General features: G+C 54.2%; 3 protein-coding genes across 3 annotated transcripts; 2 read left to right on the forward strand and 1 right to left on the reverse strand.

Annotated features, from left to right (window-relative positions):
* Nucleotides 1-1,238: 1,238 nt before the first annotated feature.
* EVX2 (even-skipped homeobox 2) lies at nucleotides 1,239-4,876 on the reverse strand. The gene is made up of 3 exons (XM_036858048.1): nucleotides 4,450-4,876; nucleotides 3,277-3,548; nucleotides 1,239-1,970 (listed from the first exon to the last, which is right to left on the reverse strand). The coding sequence occupies exons 1-3, from the start codon at nucleotides 4,874-4,876 to the stop codon at nucleotides 1,239-1,241; spliced, it is 1,431 nt and encodes a 476-aa protein (XP_036713943.1).
* An 8,908-nt stretch (nucleotides 4,877-13,784) lies between these two features.
* Nucleotides 13,785-16,971, forward strand: HOXD13 (homeobox D13). The gene is made up of 2 exons (XM_036858049.1): nucleotides 13,785-14,568; nucleotides 15,374-16,971. Exons 1-2 carry the CDS (start codon nucleotides 13,788-13,790, stop codon nucleotides 15,622-15,624), a joined length of 1,032 nt encoding a protein of 343 aa, XP_036713944.1. The 5' UTR covers nucleotides 13,785-13,787; the 3' UTR covers nucleotides 15,625-16,971.
* A 3,613-nt stretch (nucleotides 16,972-20,584) lies between these two features.
* HOXD12 (homeobox D12) lies at nucleotides 20,585-21,558 on the forward strand. The gene is made up of 2 exons (XM_036858416.1): nucleotides 20,585-21,158; nucleotides 21,309-21,558. The coding sequence occupies exons 1-2, from the start codon at nucleotides 20,585-20,587 to the stop codon at nucleotides 21,545-21,547; spliced, it is 813 nt and encodes a 270-aa protein (XP_036714311.1). The 3' UTR covers nucleotides 21,548-21,558.
* The last annotated feature ends 3,066 nt before the right edge of the window (nucleotides 21,559-24,624 follow it).

The raw sequence follows: 24,624 nt of genomic DNA on the forward strand, positions 1-24,624 counted from the left end.
GAAACCCCTCCAGTAGCTGGGGTTGGCAGAGCGGGTCTCAACAACCCAGCGGTGGCTTTGCAGAGGCGAAGGCGCAATAGACATGCGTGAGAAATAAGCCAAGAACCATTTTATCCGAGGAAAAGGAAAGCGAGGAGGGAAGGGGGTGAGGGGAAGAGTTCGAACTTAGAAAAGTGTCTAAGGAAATGCTTCAGGATAATATATATTTAGAAATTCAAGTATTTCCCAGATGGAGTGGAACCCAATCGTTGGAAAACTGAGCTGAAAACGCTTCTTCAAATACTACAGCGATCTGTCAGTTTTGCCCTCCCCATCCTTTCGTTTCCCTTTCCTTTCCTGGCCTGGCTGTGGCAATCTCATTAGCCATTACTTTTTGCATAAAATATGCAAGACGCCTCCATCCCAAACCGCAGATCAGAAGAGAGAAGGGGGTTGTGGGCCGAGAGACAGGCGGCAAGACCGCCGCCCCTTCCCATCTCGGCTTTGGGGCTTTGTCCTTTCCGGGGACGGCGGCCACCGCCCCACCATCCTTGTCCCCCGCACGCAGTAAACAATCTCACACACACACCCGCAGCCGCCCGCGCTCTCCATCCGCCCTCCAGGCCTTCTTCTCAGACCTCCATTCTTCCGCTCTCCTCGGATAGGGCCCCTAACAAGCTCAGGATGAGAGAAAAACTGCTACCTCTTCTCACCCTCGTTTAAAGAAAAGAATGGATGGAAGAAACAGAGAAGCAGCAGGAACATCGGGGGTGGATTTCCCTCCCGCACAAAGCACTAGCGCACACCATTCCCTTCTCTTTGTTGTGGTTCTCCTTGCTTCTGGCCACGTGGCTCAGCCGAGTAACCGGGCCTGACGGCTTAAGCCAGGACCCGAGACTCCAGAGGACTAGTTTGGGGGCGAGGAGATTGTCTTGGGGAGACCAAGAGCTCGGGACAGAGGCAAAAAAGCGGGGTCTGGGCGGCGGGAAACATACTTAGAGGAGGGGAGGTGGCTGGGTAGCAAATACAAAAATAGAAATAATTTGAGGGTAAGCACGCCGAGCTTTCGTGCCGGCTCTTCCCCCCAATTCGGGACAGGTTCCCTTAGGCCTCCCGCGCTGGGGCGCCCCCTGGCGACAGCCTCAGCAGCGGGCAGAGCGCAGAGGGCACGTGGGCGCACAGGGGGCACGGGGGGCGCTCAGGGGACTCCCGGGCACACTCGGAGCGGCGGGCGCGGCCCCCTGGCGGCGGCGACGTAGTTATCTGGTGAGCGGCGCCTCGTCCCTCTGGTCCGGTGGGCTCACGGCGGTCTTGCTAAGCACAGCGGCTGAGTAGGGCAGGAAGCCGCTCTCGGGGCGTGGCGCTGCGGCGCTGCAGCCGAAGTCCGAGCCCCCGGCGGCCCCAGCGCCGCCGCCACCGCCGCTGCCACCCCCGCCGCCTCCGCCGCCGCCACCCCGGGAGCCCAGGGCGGCGGCGGCAGCGGCTGCTGCCGCCGCGGCCGACTGACTGCTGTGGCAACTGAGGCACGAGCAGGGTGCGGAGCCGCCGCTGGGGGGCGCCCCGGCCGCCGCGGCCGAGGAGGCCGCGGCCGCCGCAGCAGCTGCTGCCGCTGCGGCCGAGGCCGCGCTGTTGAGCCCCGCGGCGGCCGCGGGCGTCTGGTAGAGGCCCGGGTGACGGAAGCTGCACAGCAGCTCCGGCCGCGAGTAGGGATGCGAGAGCGCGCGGAAGGTGTCCAGCGGGCGGATGGAAGTGGCGAAGGGCGATGAGGCCGCGGCCGCTGCGCCGGAGGCCGCAGCGGCCGCGGCCGCAGCCGTGACACCCACGTGCGGGTAGTAGTGCAGCGGCACGTGCGAGTGGAAGGGGTAGGGCAGGCTTCCAGTAGCGGCCGCGTGCGTCATCATGTAGGTGTAGAAGCTGGGGTCGGCCGGGTGCGGCCACGACATGGCCAGGCGCTGCCGCTTGTCCTTCATGCGCCGGTTCTGGAACCACACCTGCGGGGAGAGCCGCGCCGCAGCCCGAGTTAGGAAGCGTCCCGAGGCCCCAGCCCCCGCCCTGCGCCTCCCCGCCCCTCCCGGACCTCCGAATAGCCTGGCCTACGCCCCTCCGACCGGGCCCAGCCCCGAGTCCCCTCTCCTCTTCCAGCTGGGACAGTGTGGGCGGCAGTGTGGAGCGCCGTAGGCACACCCTCCTAAGCGAACAGAGTCTTCTTCCCTGTGTCCAATTGCTGCGGCTCCTCGGGCTTCTGCTCCCTTGCTTTGGGCTGCGTTTTCTCGTCCCAACCCAACCTTTCCTCCCCTTCCTGCCACCCACCGGTGCCCGGCCTCGCCAAGCACCCGTCTCTCAATACCAGGATTTGCACGGGGATTCTAGGCCTCCTTTGACGAGAAGCTGCCGCTGCAGCTTTTCTAAAAAGTCGCCGCGCGAGGTCTTGAGTCCTCTGAGCTGCAAGGAATTGTCCCGAGGGGCACGGGTCCGGTTCTGATATTGAAGGGATGGTTTTGTTGGAATCTTTTGCTTCAAATGAGTGGCGGGAGCAACATCCTCTTAAACTGGGAAAGGGACTTTTCTACCCCTCCCCACACGGTATCTAATGAAGACATCATTCGTCACAACTCTAAATTAAAGAAAGCCCGACCAAACCGAAGGGAGACTTTCACACTCCTCCCCTATCCCGTGGAGTTTCCTCTTTTCTTTTTCTAGAGTGCCAGATCCTCCGTGAGGATAGCCCAGCCTCCCGGCTATCTCTCCTGGACTTATAATAAAATTAATCGCCTAAAGATATGTAAATAAGGACAATTTCGTTGCTCCCCCCCGGGAGGTTGCTTTTTTCCCTTTGCCCAGGAGAAAAAATGTTTAGAAAACTTTCTCAACCTAATCGATTTTTAAAATACAGTATCCTTTCTCCTTGTTGTAACGATTTATGTGAAAAATAAATCTCCAAGATCAAGAGCAAATGGAAAGTTTCACCTTTGGTTCGTGCCAGAGGAACAAAGACCAGACGGCTTTGCCGCCGAGGGGAAAGTGAGGCCAAGGACATGGGCTAGGGGCACCTGGGCAGGCGCTGAGCTGAGGCGAGCGTTTGCGGCATGGGCTGCGCCATTCGGGGGCTTCCCAGGTCAGCCAGGCCGGCCAACCCTTCGGATACGGCAGCTGAGAAATAAATATGCCAGTTCCTTTGGTGACTCTCCCCGCGGGTTTTCAGGCCCTCAGCTAAATCTAGCCACCCAGAAAGGAGAAACAAAAATCAACCCAGACACCCTGGGGGAGGCTAGAACAGGCGCATGCTGGAATCAATACCTTGATAGTGGTTTCGGGAAGGTTGAGCGCAGCGGCCAGCTCGCACCGGCGGGGCCGCGACACATAGTTCTCCCGGTAGAACTCCTTCTCCAGGCGCGCGATCTGTTCGCGGGTGAACGCCGTGCGGTAGCGCCGCACCTGATCCGCGCCAGAGCCGGAGCCGACCAGCGCTGCGCCCGCGCCGCCGCCGCCGCCGCCTCCATGCAGGCTGCCGAGGCCAGAGCCCGACGCAGACGTCGTGGTGCCCGCGGCTGAGCCACTCTCCGCGAACCCTGGCAAACAAACGGCCGACAGCGCATGAGTCACCGTAAGACCAAGATCTCCGCGCTGGGGCTGCACGAGGATGGGGGAAGCCGCAAGAGGAAGGCGAGGCGCTGCCTGAATTGATGGGATCTGTCATGCTTACAAATTGCTGCCGTTAATGGAATCAATAAAGTTTGGGGAGCTCTTCATAACCAAATAATAGGAACTCAATTGGGAGGGGGGGTTGTTTTGTTTTAATAAAAGGAAATTTTCAACTCAGGAGGAAAATTGGCCAAGGGAAAATGCCTACATCTAGACTCAGTTTGAGAAGCTCTGGATTTGCCATGATCTGGAGACCGCAGGTCAGCTTTCTGTACGGCCTCTAACCTTTCTTTGACAGTCTTTGGGATTTGGTTTAAAATATTTTAAGATTGGAAAGACAGCAGTAAGTAGCTCAAACAGGAACCATTCGGGGGTGGACTCTACTTTTCAACTCTCTCCCGCTGACCCAAGAGGGTCTCCCAGAGGCGCCCAGCGAGGCTCCCTTCGACTTAGAATGCCCCCTTCACTCGGCCTTGGGGCTCAGAGGCCGCGGAGTTCGGAGCAGCTGCCCTGGGCAGCCTTCCCCCAACGCGACTCAGTGGATGGCTAGGGGTAGGTCGGCTCGCACGGGTGTTTAGACCCGCTCGCAGAAACATTTTCTCGGACTCAGGAGCGAGGGCAGGCCCCAGGCCTGCGTCTCTCTGGGAGGCTCAAGGAGCAGAGCCGGAGGGCACGGTTCCACGCCTGCGTCCCGCCCCCGCCTGAACCAGCTCTGTGCAGCTCGCTGCAGAGGGTCGGAGAGGGGCAAAGGCACCAAGAACAGCCGGCAGGGCAGCGGAGGAACAGAGAGGATGGGACTGGAGAGCGCGTCGCGGGCGGCGCGATTACCTTTGCCATTGTTTTCCTTGAGCGGCGCGGCGCCGAGGCCGCCGGGCGAGCGCAGCGCCGAGCAGCCCACCTCCACGTCGCTGCTCATGTCCGCCTCGGCTGCCGCCTCTGAATAATGACCCGGCTTTTTTCGGCCCTCCGCGGCGGACGCGATTTCGGAGGAGACGGTGCTTTCGCTGCCCGGGTGCTGCAGGTTGAACAAAGTATCTATTTCGAATTTGCCCTTGGCAGGGAGGTCTCCCAGAGCGCTGTGCAGGGGGGCGGACGGCAGGCGAGGGCTGAGGCGAGCCGGGTGCTGCGAATTTTCCAGGGCCTCGAGCACAGCATTGCCAGCCGAGTCGGACAAATTGGAGAACCTCTTGCCGGCCGTGGGGCTGTGCAGCCCTCTCTCCATCAGAATCATCTCTTTTCTTATTCTTTCCATCATCTCAGCTTTCTAAAAAATGTCACAGTGGCCCGGCTGTCCCGTCCTAATGATGGGCTGCGCCTAGGGCTAATTCTCATTCAGCCCCAGCGAGCGCCTCTAAATATTATTATCTCTTTTGGAGGGAGGCGGAAAAATTGTGGGATGCCACAGCGAGGGAATGACTGGTCAAAATGACCCATACATCCTTCCGAGCCCGAGATGTCATTCATCAAAAAGTAGCGCTCGCTCGTCATTAAGGTACGAATGACGCCGTTCGAATAATCATTTATTGTAACAGGTTTATAAGCAAATAAATACACGCTCCTGTCAGTGGGTAATGAAGGCGGCTTCAGAGCAGACAAATAGATCCAGGTAGGAGGCGAGAAGAGACAAGAAGTGAGGAGGAAGGCTCCCGGTCCTTTGCCCGCTCAGAGCAGGTTCTGCTCGCCCGGGGGTTTGGCCTCGGGGGTGAAATTGACAGTCTGATTAATAGAGCGCGCAGCGGCACATTTCCCCCTTCATTTAGGGGCATCATTACGCTCTCAGTTTGCTGGGTTGCCCCTTAGGTCCTAATCATGCAGCGCCTTCCTCATTTTTCCTCGGACACAGATACGTGTTAAATAATAGATAATGCTTTGATTTTCCAGAGTAGATCGTCGGGAAGTTTTGTTTGTTTGTTTGTTTGTTTTTAACATTTACAAGCGGGAGGAGGGTAAGGGGGGGACGGGGGAGGATGTAGGAAGAGTTGCGTAAGGAGAAGACCTTGCGCTCCTGTCTGGATTACTTATCTTTCGAATTTCAGAACCAAATATGTATTTTATTTAACAAATAAGACGCCGCGTTCTCTCTCTCCCCACTTCTTCGCCTCAGCCTGGCTACTCTCCTCCCACCCAGGAGGGAGAGGCAGAGAGAGAGAGCGAGAGAAGGAGAGACAGGGAGAGAGAGAATCTCATAGAGTTTTGAAAGCACTTTAGTGCTACGTGGCTGGGGAGGTGCGTTGGGCCCGCGCCTCCAAACGGAAATCATTAGGTCCTCTCTGATTTTTTAATACCGTTTGCAGAGTGAGTCCTGAACTTGAAGTCCCAGGTTTTTTACTTTTATAATCCTGCTGATGGATAGGCTTCTCGCCTACGCATTTTCCCTAGGGGAAATGAACTCGGCTGGACGATTTCATTGCAGAATTCAACAGCTAACTTTAAACACAGTCGCAATTTACAGCGCCATATGGGCCGCCCCAAATCCACTTTTACTTTGCCAGCTTTCCCCCTCCCTCCTCAAATCGAATTATTTGTGGCAAAGTTGCCGGGTTTCGAGGTCAAGGATGGGAAAGAAGAGACTTAGTTTCCTTCCCCTACCATCCCCCTGCCCTCTCTTCCCCACTCTGCTCTTCTTCCTTCTCTCCTTCCTCCTCTCCCCCACCCCAGCCTCTTACCTGTGGCCCCGGATATTCCCTGCGCTGAGTCTGGGCGCGAAAAATCGCGGACTAGCCTTGCTGCTGCTCCTCCCGACCTGAGCTTGGCGGCTGAGCCTCTTGGCGATAACTTTGATGGTCATAATGACGCTGGTGGCAACCATTTTAACGAAGATCAATCTTCACTCAAGGCCGTTGCACGTCTCCTCCCTCGCTTGCGCCCCACGATGCTTGGACCCCCAACGAGCTGTGCGGGTCCACCCACCAGCTGCCCAAGGGGAGAGATCCACGGCCACCGGCAGGAACAAGGGCGGATAGAGACGGGACCCGGAGGTCGGCCTGCGAGCTTCCGAAGCTGCCGAGAGACCCTGGCAATCTGGGCGCTGGTCTCGGGTCCTGCACCGCCAACCCAGACCCCAACCCAGGGCCCCCCCTTTCCTCCCTGCCGCCACACCCAGCACATCGGGGGTGTGTTAGGGGCAAACCCGAGATCTATTTGCCCATCTCTCTGTTGGCGCTTTCCTTTTAACTTTGGACCCCTTGGGGGCGCGTCAGGAATGTAAAGGGAGGCGAGGTGTGAAGTATATTTATATACATTTATACACAGAGTCAATGCCAAAAGTTTATCTCCTGTTCCCCTTGGCACCCACTTATTTCAACAACGCGAGTTCTGCTTCGAAAATCAATTCTGCCTCTTTAAGGTAATAAAACGGAATTCTCCCCCAAGGTGAGAAATGGAAAGCTGGATAGGCACCTGGTGACTGGAGAGGTGAGAGGTGGGACGCATAATGGGCGTCGGGAGCTCAGAGGAGGACATCACTCGGGTCCACCTCCGCCCCTGCCCCAGAGGCCACCCGACTCCGAGCACTATGAGCCCTTCTCGCGCCGGCTTTCCGGCCATTAACGTGGTCAGAGCTCAGCCTTGCGGATTATCCCACCTCTCCTTCCCTCTCCTTCCACAGTCCGAATGCCCAGTTCCACCATCCCTGGCAGGCCGCGCCCAGCGGAGGGGGGTTGCTGTCCCAGGAACTTGGGAAGGGTACCCCCTAGTCCCACTTAGCTTTAGGGACTGAATGGGACACTCCGGTCCAGGCTCCGGTCCTTGGGGGGTGGGGGGGGGCAAGGCCCTGGCAGGGGGTGGGATCGGGCGGAGGCGCGACTTAAGCGGAAGTCGCAGATGCCTTTATTGCTGTCGTTTGGCGCCCCCGTCTGTTTTCCTCGCGGTTTCGGCGGCTGTGAGCTGCTTTCAATCGCAGGAGCCGCCGCTGGGGGCGGGGTACTGACGGCAGCCCCTTCCTCCTTCACCCCGCGGGTGGGTCTCCAGCTTCCTCCCTTCCTCGGGGACCCCTCGGCCCTCGTGCCAAAACCTGTGGCAAACCGGACCTCAGTCTGTTGAAAAGGGAAAACACCATTTCTCGGCGACACCTTCATTCATTAGTGGTTTCCAAAACTATTTTGCACCTTTTAAATAACACTAACATTGCGTATTCTAGCACATTTATCATGAAAAGTATGTTCGAGACCATGTCAGGAAAACTACTCACACTAAAAGACACCCATAATTTTTCACTGAACTGCGCTTAGCAGACAATGTTTCATGGGAGACGGTGAACATTCCATTACAATATTTAATGTCCCTTAATTTATGTAGATTCCACATTTACCAGTAGTAGTAATATTGGCCCACCTATATAGAGCTTTAACTCTGAAATTACAAGTGCTTTTTACATATATTAGCTTCTCTAATGCTCAGAGCAACTCTAGAAATCATTCTATTATTATTCCTTTTTCAGAGATAAGAAAGCTTCCACACAGAGATTAGAGAACTTGCTTGTGATTTAAGTTATCTCTGATAATATCCAAACTATACGGTATTTTAAAGCTTTGGGCAGCATTTATTGTTGGTTCTTTTATTTTGCATATGTCTTCTTTAAATACTCAAAAACATTGAATCTGCATAGAGGTAGTGAGAAGACTGACACAGTTCTGTTGGGGTTCATTATTGAAATGCCCAAACCTTGCAGCTCTCCCGAAATGTCTAGGCTGAGACTGGGAACCACCTGTCAAAAGTCCCTGGTTATCAGACGCAGCCTCCAGGCCATCAAAACCTCCTACTCACTACCAAGGCACAAGACTCACTCAAAAAAAAAAAAAAAAAATCAACCCATGCCCGCGTGGTTTGGCAGGAATTTTTAAGATGCGTTGGGGTTGAGGGTTCGGAAAGGGCTTTCTCCAGAAGGGCTGAAAAGCACTTTTTACTCCAAAGGAGGAATTACATGAAAGAGGCCTAAATTTGTTTTTGTTGTTAGGCCTCCAGACTAAATATTTGTTTCTTGAGCAGCGGCGGGTCCTCCGAGGTGAAGTGGTAAACACTTTTGGCCTTCGACTGAAGGTTGTAAAAATTTGTCCAGGCTGCCCGAGGGGAGGAGCGCCGGTAGAGCCGGAGCTGTCGCTGAGCCCCGCAAGCTCCGGGGCCTGGCTCCTGCCTTCGGCGAGGAAGGCTCCGGGCCAACGGGGCCCGAAACCCGCAGGCCCGCAGCCGGACGCAAGCTCGCTCGAGGACTGGGGCCGCCGAGTGCGGCGGGACAGCAGGACGGCTAGAACCCGGGCTGAGAACACCGGGTACGTTTTCTTTAGGCTGAGTGCGGTCCCCACGGCTCGGAGGTTTCGGTTGATAAGGGAAGATGCGGGTCTGGCGACTGCAGGGCGGACTCTGTACTGGCAACTTTTTGCTGCCATCCCTCGGCAGGCCGGCCTCGCGCCGTCTCCTCCGGGCCTCTCTGGCTCCTTCTATTTCTCCTCCTCCTTTCCCCTACAATCCCGCGCCCACCAGGACCGCCTTGGGTGGGGGCTGGGAGAGTACTTTGTCCCTGGACTCCGGGGCTACCCCGACTGAAGCCTGCCTGAAGCTCGTGCGCCCTCGACGCGACAGGAAAACTTGCAGGGACATCTAGCGCCGAGCCTGGGGAACTGCGCGCCGCCCAGCCGAGAAGCTAATCCGCACCACTTACTCCTCCGCTTCCTTCTCTTGGCCTCCTCCGCCCACCGCGCCCCGCCTCGCCCCGCCCCGCCCCTTCGTGGTTAGGCATTTCCCTAACCTTCATCCCTTCCTGCTGCCGGTGACCACAACTGGATTTCCCACCGAGACGGTGGGGCTCTGCGGAATGTGGGTGGGGGTGAGACAGATAGAGAGAGAGACATTTATTTTCTTTCATCTCAAAGGGCCGACAGAGTGAGCACTTACTGGACTTCAGTTAACAATGATACTGCTAGAGAAGTATTCCGAGGATAACCCCACACCTTGAGTTGTCGGACAAAACAGCGGAAGATGGTTTTCGGTCCCATCTTTTGTTTTGCGAAAAAAGCAGCAAGTTACCCGGGTCCTCGGGCTCTGCACCCACCCTCCGGCTCCCCCTTCGCAGTGAGATTAGTGCTTCTTTGAGAGGGAAGACTCTCGCTGTGTTTAATTCCCGCCAGGACTGTAGGAGTTCTCTCCGTCCCAAACAAGGGCCCACCGCCCTGCGGGAGGTAAACCTGGTTTCACCAAATAACGCTTCGGTTTGAAGAGGTTTTTTGTTGTTGCAAACAATTTACATTTAATAAAGCCTAATTGGGTTATTAAATCCAAATGGAATACATCTCAGACACAGAAAGTGCCTAAACTCAGGATGCCACTGTCTGGCTCTTGCTAGAGACCCCTTTCTTCACCCCGGGTTTGCTGTTTTTTTAAATCCTTTTGATATCTCCAGCCTGAGTGAAATTGGGTATTGCCTGCAGAGGGAAAATTAGCGCCAAAGTTGGCAGAGCACAGACTTGGTTAAGAGCACTGTCCAGCCAGTTCTGCTGGACTTTACTTTGGAATTAAGACTTTATTTCTACACTGAAGTTTTGGCTTCTTACAAGTTAATTAGAGTGGTGTCCTGCATTTTCTGCTGTGGCCATCAAGGAACACACTTTCAAAGGAGTCCCCAGGACCCCATTCTGTTAGGACCCGGCTATTGTTGTCCTGGCCCTAATGGCCACCGATTAGGTGGTTAATTGAGCTCATTTCTGTCTTGGCAAGCAGAGGAACTTGTGTTCTTCAATAAATCTAAATCGCAGTCTGCATCTACCCCTTCCCCAACCCAGGACAGGGACATGATTTGAAAGATCAGCTACAAGGAGGAAAAGAGAGGATGTGACTTCCAGAATATCATCAGTTCCCAAAAAAGGGTGCTTGGGCAGGCAAAGGAGGGAAAGGAGCAAGTGATGGGAGGGGAGAGCAGAGGTGACCTGATTTTCTCTGGTAGAGTAGGACTTTGGGCAATGAAGGGCCACCTTGAGTTTCTCACCAAAATCAGGAAAGATGGCAAAAATCACTGAATAACAACACATCAGTTTTTGGAGACATTTTTGTTTGCAAAGACTTTCGTTTAACAAAGACTATTTCTGTTGTTAAAGCCCCAACATAATACACCTACCCACCCACACACAGCGTTCAGTCTGTGCTCCTGGCCAGCTAAAGAAAATTATTCCCGTTAAGTTTAAACCTAAAATCACCTTGGATACAGGGTATACAAGCTAAATGAAATGTTCCTGCAAATTCAGCCTCAAAATTCCTCCACTACCTACCACCCCCAGCTTGTAAACTATGTGTCGTCTTAGTTCATAAACAGAGCAGCCCTGACTTTGCCTGGTACTCAACCACTGCCCTATGATCCAATAGGAGCAGCTGCCCTGGGATGCTAGGTTTAGGGGACCTTCACAGGGTCCAGTCAGAGCCTCTTTCCTAAGGGGAATCCCCTCCCCCAGGGCCAGGACCTAGAAGGCTGTACTGGAAGAAGGTTCAGCTGCAGAATAGCAAGAGGCTATGCTCCTTACTGTTCAAAACTTCCCTGGTCTCTGAATACCTGCTAGGATGGGTAGAGAAGCTCCAAGTCTTGCCAGAGTTCCACAAGGAAACTGGAGGCAAGGCCACCATTGAGAAGTGTCTTTCAACCAGAGCATTAATTCAGACTTTGCTTCCAGTCCTGCACAACTTAATTTGCTGCATGGAAAATTAAGCCAAAAGTGAAGGGCTGTCCGAAATCAGCAAACCTTGACAAGTTCTTCCTTCCTATCTTAATTTCACTTTCTTCACTTTTTTAGCATATAATCAGTCATTAAAATGTATTTATCAGATAGAAAATGGAGCAGAAATTCCAGGGCACAAAAATCACAGAGATATTTAGTTTTGAGAGACTGAAAGTTTGTTGGTTCCAGTTATGTCTTAGAAATATTTCAACAAATTTATTTGAGGTAACAGAAAAAAAATTTTTTAAGTATCTCCGTGCTTTCCCTCTCTGAGAAAAAGAAGGGGATACAAAGGAAAAATAAGAGCATTTCAGGGGGCAGCATCCCATGACTGGTTTGGTACTGAAATTGTTGGGTAAAAAGAACCCAGCCAAACTCTTCCAAAAAGTCAGCAACCCTGTCACCTGGCTCTGGCTGGCATTTTAAAAAAACAAAAAAAACAAATCCAGCTTCTCTTGCTAACTTCTGCCTTCTCTCAAAAAACCGAAATTGTTCTTACCAGCAAACTTCCATTCTCTACAATTTTCTGCAGAGGCTTAGGCCCCTCCCGTCTTGAATTGATCATGAACATGTCTAGGACTTCAAAAAGGTCAAACAAATTCGCCTGCTTTTCCTTTCCAGCACCCCTCTCATAACTTTCCCCTTTATTTGAGCCTTTTATGGTTACTGCGTTTTGCGTGTCAACACTCCCAACACCAGCAGCCCACCCTGCGATGATGGGCCAGGTCCAAGAGGGCCTCCCTGGCTCTTTTAGTTGCCCCATCCAGGTCCTGTCTTGGTCCAGAACAGTGGGGTTAGGTGACAAGCTGGCTTCACCAATCACAGGCTCAGGGGAGTGATTTTCTTGGAGGTGGGCTGGACTGGGGTGTTGCTGCTACAGAACGAAATGGGCTCACTCTGAGGGCTCTCCCACCCACCCCAGTACTGTCGGCCCATCAGATCTAATGTTGCTCCTAAAGTGGAGCCTTAGAGTTGCCGCAGGACTCACATAGGCTCCCCGCTAATGTCTAAGATGGAGGATGATGGACTGGGGTTCTGTGGTTGAGGAATGGAAGGAAGGGATGAAGAGAGGGCTCAGGGTTGTGATCCCTACACCCTGGCGGGGCTGCCCGGAGCCCAGCCTACCCCCTCGAAGTCAGACCCTGTTGCTCCGGGCTGCTCCCATCACGAACCCCAAATTTGCTTGGGAAAAACACCCTCTTAATTTGCCCCTCTCACTTCTCTGCAGTTGGCAGCTTGGAAAAGAAAACGAAACAAAGGTTCCTGGGAAAGTGAAGTTTTCAATTAATTGGTGTGAGTAACGGGCGGGGGTGGGTGGTGTCTGCAAAATGCAAGAGGCAGTTCGGCTGCTGGGCGAGGCGCAGAAATTTCCTGGAGGGCGGCAGAGTGGCTTTCTCCCGGCGCCCTTCAGAGGGTCTTTCTGCGGACCCGGGGAGGCTGCGCCAGGGCTGGGGAACCCAGCTCGGGAGGCAGCTCCCGGCTGGCCTGAGTGTAGAGGCGAATAGCGTGGACCAGGCGTTCGGACTTTTTTCGCTGGGGCAGATCCTCTGGTTCGCCGCGCCGAGGACGGGTCTTTTCGTCCGCTTGATTTATTTGTAAGTCTCTGTCCCCGGCCCCAAGGGCGGCTTCGTGGGCATTTTCCGGGTGGACGGTGTGTGCGTATTGGGGGAGGGGGGTCTGCTCCAATTGGTCTTAATTCGGAGGATCGCCCGGGAGAGCACGCGTTAAATGCCTTTGCCCCGTAGCAACGCAAGGTAGAGAAAATTAGCTTCCTCGGGTTTGGGGTCTAGGTCACCTAATCCGAGGAATTAAACAACAGGATCAAAAATCGGTCTGTTTTCACATCATTCTGATCATCCCTGTCCTTCTCCTTCATTTAGCTGTGCAGCTCAAGGAGCCAAGGAGAGGTGGCAAAAACTGCCGTGGCCGAGACAAGGCGCAGGCCTCGGCGCCCGCCTCAGTCGCAGAAGGGGCCTAGGATGGGCGGTCGCGCAATCAGCTCTTGGGGGTGGCTGCGGCGCAAACGCCTGGGTCCGGGGGAGGGCGGGAAGGGGCGGTGGGCTGCGCGAGGGCTGGGGAGGGGTAGGGGCCGGGGTGGGTGGGTCCAAGGGGCCGGGGCCCGGAGCCAGGCTGTCCCGCGCCCCCACCCCCACGTGGCCCTGCGCAGCCAATGGCACGGCCCCGAGCGGGAGCCCTCGGGGAGGGAGGCGGCCCCCCGACCGGCTCAGGCCCCCTCCCAACCTGAACTTCGTTTTTATAAACGTCCCGCGATGAGCTAACCTGTTGGAGGGCGGGCTGGCGGGCGGGCTGGCTGGCGGGCGGGCGGGAGGCTCGCAGAGGGAGAGAGGGCGAGAGGAAGAGGGCGGGAGCGAGAGAACGAGAGAGAAAGGAGAGGAGGGAGGAGGCGCGCCGCGCCATGGGGTCGTGCACGGGGCCGGGGCCGGGGCCGGGGCCGGGCCAGGCCGGGCCATGAGCCGCGCCGGGAGCTGGGACATGGACGGGCTGCGGGCGGACGGCGGGGCCGCCGGGGCGGCCCCGGCCTCCTCCTCCTCCTCCTCCTCCGTGGCGGCAGCGGCGCCGGGCCAGTGTCGCGGCTTCCTCTCGGCGCCAGTGTTCGCCGGGACACACTCCGGACGAGCGGCAGCGGCGGCGGCGGCGGCGGCAGCAGCGGCGGCGGCGGCGGCGGCCTCGGGCTTCGCGTACCCGGGGACCTCTGAGCGCGCGGGTTCCGCCTCGTCGTCGTCATCTTCGGCTGTGGTCGCGGCGCGCCCGGAGGCTTCCTCCTCCAAAGAGTGCTCGGCGCCCGGCGCGGCCGCTGCAGCGCCCCCGGGCGCCCCGGCCCTGGGCTACGGCTACCACTTCGGTAACGGCTACTATAGCTGCCGCATGTCGCACGGCGTGGGCTTACAGCAGAATGCTCTCAAGTCGTCGCCGCACGCCTCGCTGGGAGGCTTCCCGGTGGAGAAGTACATGGACGTGTCGGGCCTGGCAAGCAGCAGCGTACCGGCCAACGAGGTGCCCGCGCGAGCCAAGGAGGTGTCCTTCTACCAGGGCTACACGAGCCCCTACCAGCATGTGCCCGGCTACATCGACATGGTGTCTACCTTCGGCTCCGGGGAGCCTCGGCACGAGGCGTACATCTCCATGGAGGGCTACCAGTCCTGGACGCTGGCCAACGGGTGGAACAGCCAGGTGTACTGCGCCAAGGACCAGCCACAGGGCTCCCACTTTTGGAAATCATCCTTCCCAGGTAGGGACGTTGGGAAAAGGGGAAGGACAAGAGGGAGAAATGCAGGGAGGGAGGAAGAGGAAGAGAGAAAGAAGGAAAAGAATGGACTGGGAGTCTACGCCCCTGCTTGGGAGTTGGGCACCTATCCTCCTCTCCCCAACCATGGTTAACCCAGTGGAACAGTCGGTCCAGTTTGTGTGAAATCTGTAAATTCATCCTTTTGATTTAAATTGCCTCTCTCACAACCCTTTTCTTCCTGTGTGCGGGCACAGGCCTATTTTTCTCCTAAAGTTGAAGGTCTTTGCTGCCCTTTGCTCAGGCCTTGGCCCCTCCTCCCCAAAGAGGTGTCACGGAGTTGAGACCCACTTTTGAAGGATATGAATACCCCAGAGTGACCACTAAAGCTTCCAAGAGCTCACAAGCTCCAAACACAGGAACACGAAAAGTCAAAGTTTGAACAAGCAGCCTAGGTATTTCTTTTTAAGTCTGTGTATGTTTGTGTGTTTGCAACCAGCATTTGCAGAAACTGTCCTTATGAGAGTCCCCAGCAACTACACCATAAAATCTCAGGCTTGTTAAGATGCCGGTTTGAGAAACCATGATGATCCATCATACTGGCCTTCACTTTGAAGTGTAAATAATCTTTCTTTAATAACATGTAAATAATATGTCTGTGTAAATAATATGTCTGTGTAAATAATAATAAAGTGTAAACAGCCTGTCTTTCTTCATTCTCTGTACCCCCTCCAAGTCTACACACACAGTCCCCAGCTGGGTGCTCCAGATATCCCGGTCTAATTTCTCCTGTGCTGTTTTTTTATACCAGGGGATGTGGCTCTAAATCAGCCAGACATGTGTGTCTACCGTCGGGGGAGGAAGAAGAGGGTGCCCTACACCAAACTGCAGCTCAAAGAACTGGAGAACGAGTATGCCATTAACAAGTTCATTAACAAGGACAAGCGGCGGCGGATCTCGGCTGCCACGAACCTATCCGAGAGACAAGTGACCATTTGGTTTCAGAACCGAAGAGTGAAAGACAAGAAAATCGTCTCCAAGCTCAAAGATACTGTCTCCTGATGTGGGCCAGATTGGCCACAGAGAGTTTAAATGCTTCCACTTGCCTCCAAAAGACCTTTGGAAAGACTTGAATATGTATTTAATTCCCCCATTCCCCTGCCAGTAATGGCAAATTTTGTGAATTGTTTTTCTCTCTTCCCCTAATCTGGCTCTAAAACCTCTTGCTGCCCAGCCTGACTTCGTAGTTCTGTTTCTTACTTGTTTATTTTTGATTTTGCTCTTGTCTAGGTTTATTTTTTATGACTTTTTAATGTTCTGTTTCTCCCTCCAGGCCAGTATAAAGGACTTGAAGTATTTTAAAATAATCCCCCCAAATGAATTTCAGAAGTGCCATTTTGATTTTAGGGTTTTATTTTTTTAAATCACTTTTTATGCCTGTTTCCAGCACTTCTTATCTTCATAATCCATTAGGGCAGAATGATTTGCAGTCATTCATATCCTGTGATTGGGTAATTGAATCATTAGCTCTCAGGAGTCTCCCTGAGGCAAATGGAAACAGCTCTGGGCAAGCAGTGTTCTAGGGTCACTGGGAAAGTCTAAAAATAGGAGGCTGGAGAGACTGTGATGGCTTTAAAAGCAGCTACCTTATTAAATAGGGTTTGTATCAATATTGGAGTGAAGACAATCTTTCTGACTTTGGGTCTTTCACTTGCTGTTGTAATTGTGTTTAATACACCTTGTAGATTTGTGCTTTTATAATCTTTAATTTGGAAATAATGTGTCCACATGGACGCCTTCATTTCTCTAGATGCAGATATTTAAATGGCTGCAATTGGCAGAGTGACCCACGGATGGTATAAACGCATCCCCTCTCCTTGGCCTCCAGTCTGTGGGGCTAGAATTGAGACCATCTCCTCAGTTCCCTGAAAGAGGCTTGAATCAGTGTGGCCATGGGTGGGAACTTTTATCCAGAACCCAGTGAAGAACTTGACTGTCTGAACAAATGTATTGGGCTCTCGTGGAGCTTTAAAACATCTAACAAATGTGGAGCTCTGAAGTCCAGGAAGAAAAAAAAAGATGTTTCTGAAAGTGATGATAAATAACTACTTTTAAAGTGCTGCATATTTATACAACTGAGAGATTATTTTTGTAGATGCAATGTCTGTGAGCTGAGATACATGGGCAGTGCTTCAGGCATTTAAAAATCACTTTTTACTCCTAGGGAGATGCAAATAAACAGAACTCTCTTGTTTCTTCTGAGTCTATACATTTGTTTTCTTTTTCCAAGCTTGTGTTGCCTCTAGAAACTGGTCTTATTTATTATAAAATCTTGTTATCCTGAATGCTATGGGATTCCCTATAGATGAAGGAAACTCAACACCAGTTCTGGTCTGTAAAACCTCCAGGCTCTCCACTTCCATCACCCCTTCCCTCTCCTTTTCCTGTGCCTTTAAGATAAATAGTGATAACTTTAAATTAGGATATAATTTGTGGTGTCTAAAATTATAGTTTTTACCAGACCAGCTCAAAAAAAATTCCCAATTAAATTCTACTTCTGAAAAAGAAACATTTCAGGCTTATCCCTTATCGCCTTCTCCCGGCAGCCTGCACACAGCAGTTGAAGACTGAAACCATAATTATACACCCTAAACCTCTAGACGCAATTTTTAGGCACTACGAACTTTCTTTCTGAGGGCTTTTTGCTACTCAGAGAAATGGCCGCTGAGGAGCTGGATGCCTCGTCGTTGTTAGCACCCGGGCGCGATGAATTAAATGGCTGCTAACTTTTGGTATGTGAGTTAAATACAGTTGTGTAAAACCTCACACGATATGTAAACTCTTCTGGCGGGAGGATTCCCCTATGGATCTGCCAGAGAAGGCGCAGAGACCCAAGGTTCGGAGCTACTTTCGTTTTCTCCTCCTCGGCTTGATTTCTTTCGTATCTTGCAACCGACTTCGAGCAGGCAACTTCGTTTTAATTGAGACAGGCAGAGAGAGAGACAGAGACAGAGACAGAGAGACAGAAAAGGAAAAGTGACCACGATTCAATCTTTCAAGAAGAAATAACCCCTGAAAATGGGGCCACACCGTCCCGACCTTCCACTTCGGGAAGAGTTACTAACATTTTCTTTTTCTCACAAGACGTGTTTTCATTTGAAACGGGCCTGTTTCCCCTTCTTCTCCATCGTCCCCCCCACCCCCCCGCCTTCTTTTTTGTAAATTCCAGACTCCAGGGCCGCATCCTATTTCCCAGGTCCATTTCTCAGGTTTCCTGACGTGGATAGGGAGGATTGCCTCGAGGTTTTCCTTTCATCTGTAGTCTGCCGGTCAGTTTTCCCCGCCTAAGAGAAATGGGAGGTTTGCTGAAGATTAAAACTGCGCTCAAACGCTCTCCAGTGGAATTTGAATTGACGGCTAAATCAATAACAGATGAAGACTTTGTTATTTATATGCATTCCTTTTATATTCTGAATTGAGGAGGGAGGAGCGGAGCCGGTCGGTGGTCGGAGGGCTGATAGGGAGGCCCGCGAGGCGAAGGGAGCTTCAGGGAGAGGCCTTTGCTTCGGGTGGAGACTAAAAGGCCGCAGGGAGAGCGCCTCCAAAACCTGGAAGGTTACGAGCGCCGCCGGTGGAGAATCAAGGCTGGTGCGTCTACGCGTGATTCAAGAGGCGAAGGAGGCTTCGGATCTGGGACGTACTGCCACACAAAGGGGCGGCCGCGACGCTTTCCAGTCTCTGGCAGCCTGCTGTGTCCCTCTGACTCCACTGTCCCGGCCAGCTTTGCTGCTACGATCTCCGGCTTTCCGAGACGCTCGGCCGCGCCTGACAGCGGGCCTTGACCGCACGAGCTGGCGACCCCAGGCCGGCTGCGCCGCCCTTCGCTGTTGATCTTGACCGTGCGGCGGCGCCTCACCAGGCGTGGAGCTCGCTCGCCATCTCCTGGGCAGTCCGCGGCATTGGCAGAGCTCGCCGTTTAGCTCCGCAACCAAATCCTCTTTTCCCATTCTCCAGCTCACCAGAAAAGCCTCCCTCCCTCCCTCCCTCCCTCCCTCCCTCCCTGTCCCGTCCCCAGCTGCCAGCTCCACGGTACAACTTTGTCTGCTGGACCTAGGAAATTATAAACCCAGGAGATGAGGTGGGGCGGCTGGGCATCATCTGAGCCAAAGAGAAATGGAGTCTAGTTGTTCTAGTCTTTTCTATTTCTCTTTTAATTCCTTTACACCTCTAGTCCCATAGGGCAAACCGCAGCTATGCGGCTGCCAAAGCGTCCGAAGAAGACACACCTGGACCTGGAAATACCGGAGAATCGTTGTATAGTACTGAGGTAGGAAGAGAGAAGACTGCAGGGACCCGTTGGAGCTGGAGCTTTCAGACCTAGGGAGGCTGTAGCTCCTGGAAAACAGGGCAAGTTTCCCAAAATGAGAGCCTAGGTTCCCTAAGTCCCTAGGAACTGAGGTTGCAGCTTGCGCCTACACCCCGCGCCCCTCCCCCCCCCCATGAAAGGACAGGGAATGGAATACGTCTCTGTTTCTGAGCTCCTAAGGAAACTCCGACAGAGCCCTGAGGAGCCCAGACTTGCCCAACCCCTACCCCTACCCCCACCCGCACCCCCTACCCCCGCCCTAGAGCAAGAAGAAGAGGCCGATTGCGTTCCCCAGAGCCGCCCAACTGGTCGCCATAACTCACACAATAAAGTCGCAGCGCGCTGGTCAGCCTTGCCCTCCGGCGGCGCCTGTGTGGTCTCCGTGCCGGAGCTGGCGGTCTAACCAATTCCAGCTTGGCTCGGGGACCGCGAGGCGGGCTGCAGGCTGGGGCGGGCGCCAGTCACGGGGTAGCTGGGGGTCTTGGGACCGGAGGCAGGAAAGGAGGATCCTTAACCCTCCGGCCACACTAGACTGGAGGAACAGCGGCGGGGACTGCCACATTGCTCCCAGCGAGGGAGCGCTGCCGCCTGCCACCCTGTTCGCCGGACCTCCGAACCTGCCAGCGGCCCGCGCGCCCCTGGAGGCGCTGAGCAGAGGAACGCTGCTAGTCCGCTGCCTCGGTGTGCCCTGCTGTTCCCGGCCGGTGGCTCTGGCTCTTCTGTTCTTCCACATCAGATCAGGGGAGCTCGTCCTGCACGCCATGGAGTGGATTAACACCTTGGAGTTCTGGTTTGAAGGGCTGCAGTCTCCAAGGTGACTGCTGGCGATTAAAAGAATGTAGCCTTTGGCCACGATTGGCCAATCAAGCTGTCCGGGTCCCCAGGCCAGCATTCTCCATGGACCTGGATGGTGACTTTCTTAGGAGCAGAGGGCTGGACCATGGAGAAGCACACCAGGAGTGATGTGAATTCTCCTTCCTGGGCGCCAAACTTAGGCAGAATTTGTGATGCATTCCTCTTCTATCAGCAAACTATGCCTGCGGCCGGGGATCTAGGGCTCAGGCAGCGCTGGGTCTTCACTGCCAGATCATGCGTGCACAGTCCAGTCCAGAGGGATGAGGTGGGGAGGGACGGGGTAGGAGTAGCTTTGCTCAGGCCTAGCGACAGAGTTAATGGCTCCATCAGACCAAGGGCTCTCTGGACAAGCCAAGAAGTGCACCGTACTGGAAAAGGCCTCAGCTGCGAGTTAAAGCTGGTAGAAGCAAGCCTGGCCCATGTAGCCAGCGGAAAATGGGAGTGCAAAGCCGGTCAAGACCAAGAAGGGCCCCAAGGGACATTGAGGCAAACGCACCCGATGCCCAATGCCCCCAGCTGCTGAAATCAGCCTGGAAACTCGAAGAGGCTTCACCTTTGCTCAACATGCCTTAGCTCTGCTTGGCAGCCTCGTCATTCTCCATCGAATACTGCGGGTGTTATCATAATACCCTGAATGGGGGGGGGGGAGGGGAGAAACGGGTCGGGGGATGTAGGCGGTGCTGAAATGACCGGCTTTGAAGAACCTGCAGGCAAAGTTTCGTCCAATCGTTTGAGCCTGTCCTCTTATTCCCGGTTGTAACTAAATACTGCTGCAAGCGCAGCCCAAGCCCTTTGTTGGAGATGTGTGAGCGCAGTCTCTACAGAGCGGGCTATGTGGGCTCGCTTCTGAATCTACAGTCGCCCGACTCCTTCTACTTTTCCAACCTGCGGCCGAATGGCGGCCAGTTGGCCGCGCTTCCCTCCATCTCATACCCGCGCGGCGCGCTGCCCTGGGCCACCACGCCCGCCTCCTGCGCCCCAGCGCAGCCTGCCAGTGCCACCAACTTCGGCAGCTTTTCCCAGCCCTACCTGGCTGGCTCTGGGCCTCTTGGCCTGCAGCCCCTGGGCGCCAAGGACGGCTCCGAAGAACAGGCCAAGTTTTATACTCCCGACGCGGCCGCCGGGCCAGAGGAGCGTGGCCGTGCGCGGCCTCCCTTCATCCCGGAGTCTAGCCTGGCCCCCGCGGCCGCTGCTCTCAAAGCAGCCAAGTACGACTACGCGGTTGTGGGCCGCGTCGCGCCGGGCTCTTCGGCCCTTCTCGAGGGGACACCCTGCTCCTCCGGCTTCAAGGACGAGACCAAGGGCCCGCTCAACTTGAACATGACAGTGCAGGCGGCGGGCGTCGCCTCCTGCCTGCAACCTTCGCTGCCCGACGGTAAAGGGTGGCCACGCTCCGCGAGCGACACACCCCGGGCCGGGGTGGGAGGTGGGGTGCAGGGGACAGTGTGTAGAGGGAGGGAGCCGCCAGGGGCGGGCAGGCAACCGGGAGCGGGCCGGGCTGACTGGGGTTGGGGCTGTGTTGCAGGCCTGCCGTGGGGGGCGGCCCCGGGGAGGGCCCGCAAGAAGCGGAAACCCTACACTAAGCAGCAGATTGCGGAGCTGGAGAACGAATTCCTTCTCAACGAATTCATCAACCGGCAGAAGCGCAAGGAATTGTCCAACAGGCTGAACCTCAGCGACCAGCAAGTCAAAATCTGGTTCCAGAACCGGCGTATGAAGAAGAAGCGCGTGGTGCTGCGTGAGCAGGCGCTGGCGCTATACTAGCTCCCGGTGTGGCCCCGGCCGGGCCGGGCTGGGCCTGCCTTTTTTCACCGAGGCCTGGCGTGAAGGAAGAGAGGGGATAGGGCTCTTCCTTCTGCTCCTCCTCTGCTGGTTCCAGGTACCCTCCCGCTCAGACGGCAGCCCCAGAAGCCTGCAGGAGGTTTGTCTGGAGGCCTGGCCGGTTGAGCGTCCACTCTTCCCCCTTTCTCAGAGAAGCCTGCAGAAGTTGCAGCACAACCTTGGCCTTGAGGCTTCCAGAGTGGGGGTCTGGAGTCATCTGTCCTAACTCTTAGCTGGGGCATTATTATACCCAGGGCTCACTCTAGTGTCCTTGTACTTGGATTTCTGCTTCCACCTGATTAGTCTTCTTTTCCCCTCCTCCCCAGCCCTTTCTGCATCTAGCAGGTACCTAACTAGAGCTCAGAGTGGAACTGAATTTAGGAAGAACTCCCGGGCAGATTAGAAAGGGCTGAGGGCACAATTTTGTCTCTTTGCAGCCAAAGCCCCTTGTGGCAAAGCCATAATCTCGACTTTGCAGGAAGGAAAAGGCGCCGTCCCCCTCCTGTATGCCCTGGCTGTTTTGGGAGGACAATAGCCGCCCTAGACCTTCAGACTTCAGGAGGAAAAGGGAGTAAGGGGCATGGTGGCCAAACTCCAGAGACACCTCAGAGTCTGGCTGAACTGACCCCTCCAGCCGGGCTGAATGGATTGGATGCATCCTTCCCATGGATGGGACGAGGGAGGCTGGGGCTCCACAGCAAACTGCAGCTTCCAGACCAGACTGGTAAAATCCCCCTCCTTCTTCCACCTCCTCACACATGCCCACTGCAGAGCCCTTCACTCTGCAACTGGACCCCCGGAGCTGAACTTCGGTGAGGAAAGCTGCTAGTTGGCTTTCAGGCTGGGCTGCACTAGGAGGAGGGGGAAATATCTGGGGGGAGGATAAGGGAGTGAGCCAGGAAGGGGGGGTGTCCTACCTTCTGACTGTAAATATGGCTTTCCTGTCGAGGTAGGCAAAGGTGTCGACTTGTCTGTCTTTCTTGAATTATGGTAATGGACCACCATAGGGAGAGGTGAAGTCTCCCCCACCAGTCAACAGTCAGGAGGGCTAGGAAGGAGGCCCTTCAGATCCTCAGCCCCTTCTCTGCTCTAGACCAAGTAGAGAGAAGCAGAAGTTCCCCTCTCCTCACTCTCTCCACCGCCCACCAGTTCCACCAGGGGCCCTGCCACTGTGCTCCTTCTGAGGCCATGTCTGACCGGCTCCAGCAGAGCCTGAGAGACTCCGGATCCTGCCTGGCTTCCTTTGTGGAGGCTGCGGTTGCTGAATGCCAGATAGAGATGTCCTGGGTATGCTGGAGTGTCCTGCCTTAGCTTTCAGGGAACCCAAGGGCCCCCCAAGCTCCTTCTACCATCTCTGCCCCTTTTCTGTCTCCTTCAGAGAAGTAGCATCCCGCCCCAACTTCTAGCAAGATGCACAACAGCCAAAGAGTTGAAGATTCCTTACCAAAGTATGATGATGATTTATTTTTAGTGGAGGACCAGGCCCGAGATCTGGAGCGGGCACCTCATGGGGAGCCCTAAGCCTCATCACAACTGACCTCAGTTGATGTTTAGATGAATTGCATTTTTTCTGCTATCTAATAGTTTTCATGCATGTTTTGTTTTGTTTTGATTTTGTCAAAAACAATAGCGTGTATATATCAGACATACAGAAATGTTTTGAGTGGAAATAAATATCCAAGTCCCAGTCATGCTGTCATGGGACTGATGTCGATTTTTCAAAACGTTTCAGATTCCTTTCTAATGTTTTTCAGGCCACCAAATTCATTTTTCTTTCCTGGTTGCGTTTCACTATGGGTGCTGACTGTTCATTAAATGAGAAAATGGCTTCCAAGTCAGTCAGGAAATGGTGTATAAAAGCCCATAAACAAAATGTGTATAAAACATCCAAGGTGGGGGAACCGTGAGCAAATTTCAGCGTGTCTCACACACTAAGCGAACCCTCGGCTTGTTGCTGGTTGGGGCTTCCACGTTTTGCCTAAATTCTCAAACTTTGAAGCTTGCTGTTCAGGGGGCTGCCAAGATATGTTCCTCGGGTTTCAATACAAAACATCTCTCCCTGCCATGTTTTTGGGTCAGGCTTCTTGTGAGTAGGCTACGCCCTGTGGAAATCCTCCACACTGGCACCTCTGCCTGAAACTCAGCAGACTCCCTTGGGAAACATGACCTCTGCACCCCCTAGGCCTTCAGAGCCTCTATCTCAGGCCAGGAAAGCTAGGGGCTGCTTGGTATTCACCGAGCTCTTGCAGATCCCAGCTCCCAGCTAGCTCAGAGATGGAAACTAGAGAATTGCTAGCTTTTAGGAAGTGGGAGAATTAGCAAAACCGTTAAGTCTCTAATTCTGAGCATTCAGTGGTTCCAACTCCCCTTCCCTGAAGCTAATTTGATGAAATATATTTTAAACAGCTCCTTAAAAAAAAAAAAAAACAGGAATAAAAGAAGCCGCTGAGGGAGGCCCTATCGTTAGAAATGTTTCCCCACCTGGTGGGGCTCAGGGAGGTGACGGTACCAGAACTGAGTCTCTCTGAGTCCCAGAAAGTTTGCCCCCTTCAAGATAACTGAACAAAGGCAGAGGCCACACTCAGACCTCAGGTCTGGAGGGCTGGGTTAAGGGCCAGGGAACCAGACTTAGACCCAGGCCTAAGACAACACAGGGAGACCATTTATTTGCAATATATACCATTAAATCATTGTGTTCTTTTTTCTGTAGCCTGGGATGTAGGGTGGGAGGAGATATTCATGGAGACCACTCCCCAAAGAGATTAAAATTATTCTAAGTGTAAAATCTTGTCTGTCAATTGGAGCTTCAGCAGTGTTTTTCAAATCCATCCTTTTTACTGATCCATATGAATACAAAGGCGGTGGTGTCCTCTCTCCCTTCCTAACCAAGGTCCTGGCAGGGATTTGGAACCACGATGAAATTTGAAAGAAATAAATACCCGAGAGAAATGCTGAAATCTAAGTGTTTAACATTCCCTCGCACAAAGACAAATGCGTCCTCCGAAATGCTGCAGTCCAGG

The sequence above is a fragment of the Balaenoptera musculus genome, chromosome 7 (genome assembly GCF_009873245.2).
Source record: "Balaenoptera musculus isolate JJ_BM4_2016_0621 chromosome 7, mBalMus1.pri.v3, whole genome shotgun sequence".
Classification (NCBI taxonomy): Eukaryota; Metazoa; Chordata; class Mammalia; order Artiodactyla; family Balaenopteridae; genus Balaenoptera; species Balaenoptera musculus.